The following is a 1,299-nucleotide window of genomic DNA, read 5'->3' as shown; positions in this document are numbered from 1 at the left end:
GCTCTGGGGGGGTTTGGGGGGGAAGGGGGGTGGGCATGCATGCTGGCTGGGAGGGAGGGGGGGAGGGGGAGTGACGAAAAAAGCGGGAAGAGGTGCAAGGCAGGGGCGCGCCTGGGGCAACGGCGAGAGGACGAGGGAGGGTGGACAGGGTGGTGGCACATGGAAGGGTGGGACGCATAGCGGAGGAGGAGGGTGAAAAGTTGGGTCGACGCAAGTGGGCGGGAAGGGGAAAAGATTGCAGGAGGAGGTGATATGGAAAGTGGTGGGTGAAGCGATGGGACGGGAGAAAGAGCAGGCAAGGGGAGAAGGCAACAAGAGTGGGAGCAGGTGACGGGTCTACGTAGCCCCCCCCCCCGGTCCCCTAAGAAACTCCTCACCGTATAGTTGACCGTTCGTGTACCGCAGCACCTGCATGCACTCCTGGTTCTCTGCATTGCAGCAGTTGCAAGATTGTGGGGAGTCCACTGGGCAGGGTGCTCATACCGCGCATACTGCTTGTTTGCAGACGTTTGCGCCCACTACCCGCACGTCGCTCATTGAACGTCTGATGCCACAAGCCTGCGCCGCTCCTGCTCGACCGCCTGCCAGCATCACCACGAACGTGCCCGCCCTGCCGCTGGTGCATCCCCTGGGTCACCTCCCCAGTCTGCGCTCACGCTTGGGCAGCATCGTGACCTGCGCCACGCGCTTCTCAATGGCGGCCACCACCTCGTCCTGGCTCTCATCCAGGAAAGCCCCCGTGCTGGTGCGCGTGGTGCTGGCCGCCAGACCCCCCGTCTTGTCGTCCGCGACGGCGCTGCTCTCCATTCGCGGCTTGGCCTTGGGGGGGGGGGTAGGAGGGCGTCGGGCAGACCATGGGCAAAGGGGTGGGTGTTGGGCTCGTGGCATGTCCGTGCCAGCTGCACTCGCGCCGTCCCACCAGCCCTGCGGTTGGGACGGCCAGTGCTCCTGTGCGCAGAGCCGCTAGCGGACCTGCATGAGAGGCACGCTTTTAGGGCCGGGTGGCCCACTGGATCAGCAGCCTCGGAGCACACGACCGAGCCGATGTCTCTGTATCATCGCATCCGAGCCTCGGCTACCAGGGCCCACAAGCCCAGCTCTGCTCACGAGTGCGATGATGTGGTCGCATTCTTCATCTGACAGGAAACCCCGGTACAGAAAGGCGCGCGGTCGCCACGACAAGAGCGTCACCTCCCCCCGCCACTCCTCCTGGCGGTTGGGGGTGGGTGGGGTCGGTTGCCGGGCACGGGCTGACACGAGCAGATAGGCATGGCCGCTGCGTGCACGGGCGCCGGCACG

At 65.6% G+C, this 1,299-nt stretch overlaps 1 protein-coding gene across 1 annotated transcript; it reads right to left on the bottom strand.

Annotated features, from left to right (window-relative positions):
* Positions 1-633: 633 nt before the first annotated feature.
* MNEG_9117 (hypothetical protein) lies at positions 634-978 on the bottom strand (the record flags this gene model as incomplete). Its single annotated transcript, XM_014042413.1, has 2 exons — positions 634-819; positions 973-978. 2 exons carry the CDS (start codon positions 976-978, stop codon positions 634-636), a joined length of 192 nt encoding a protein of 63 aa, XP_013897867.1.
* Between the last annotated feature and the right edge of the window lie 321 nt (positions 979-1,299).

This window comes from Monoraphidium neglectum (genome assembly GCF_000611645.1).
Source record: "Monoraphidium neglectum strain SAG 48.87 unplaced genomic scaffold scaffold01825, whole genome shotgun sequence".
In the NCBI taxonomy this organism is placed as follows: Eukaryota; Viridiplantae; Chlorophyta; class Chlorophyceae; order Sphaeropleales; family Selenastraceae; genus Monoraphidium; species Monoraphidium neglectum.
Note: the sequence above shows the minus strand (reverse complement) of the source record. Positions and strands in the feature narration are given on the sequence as shown.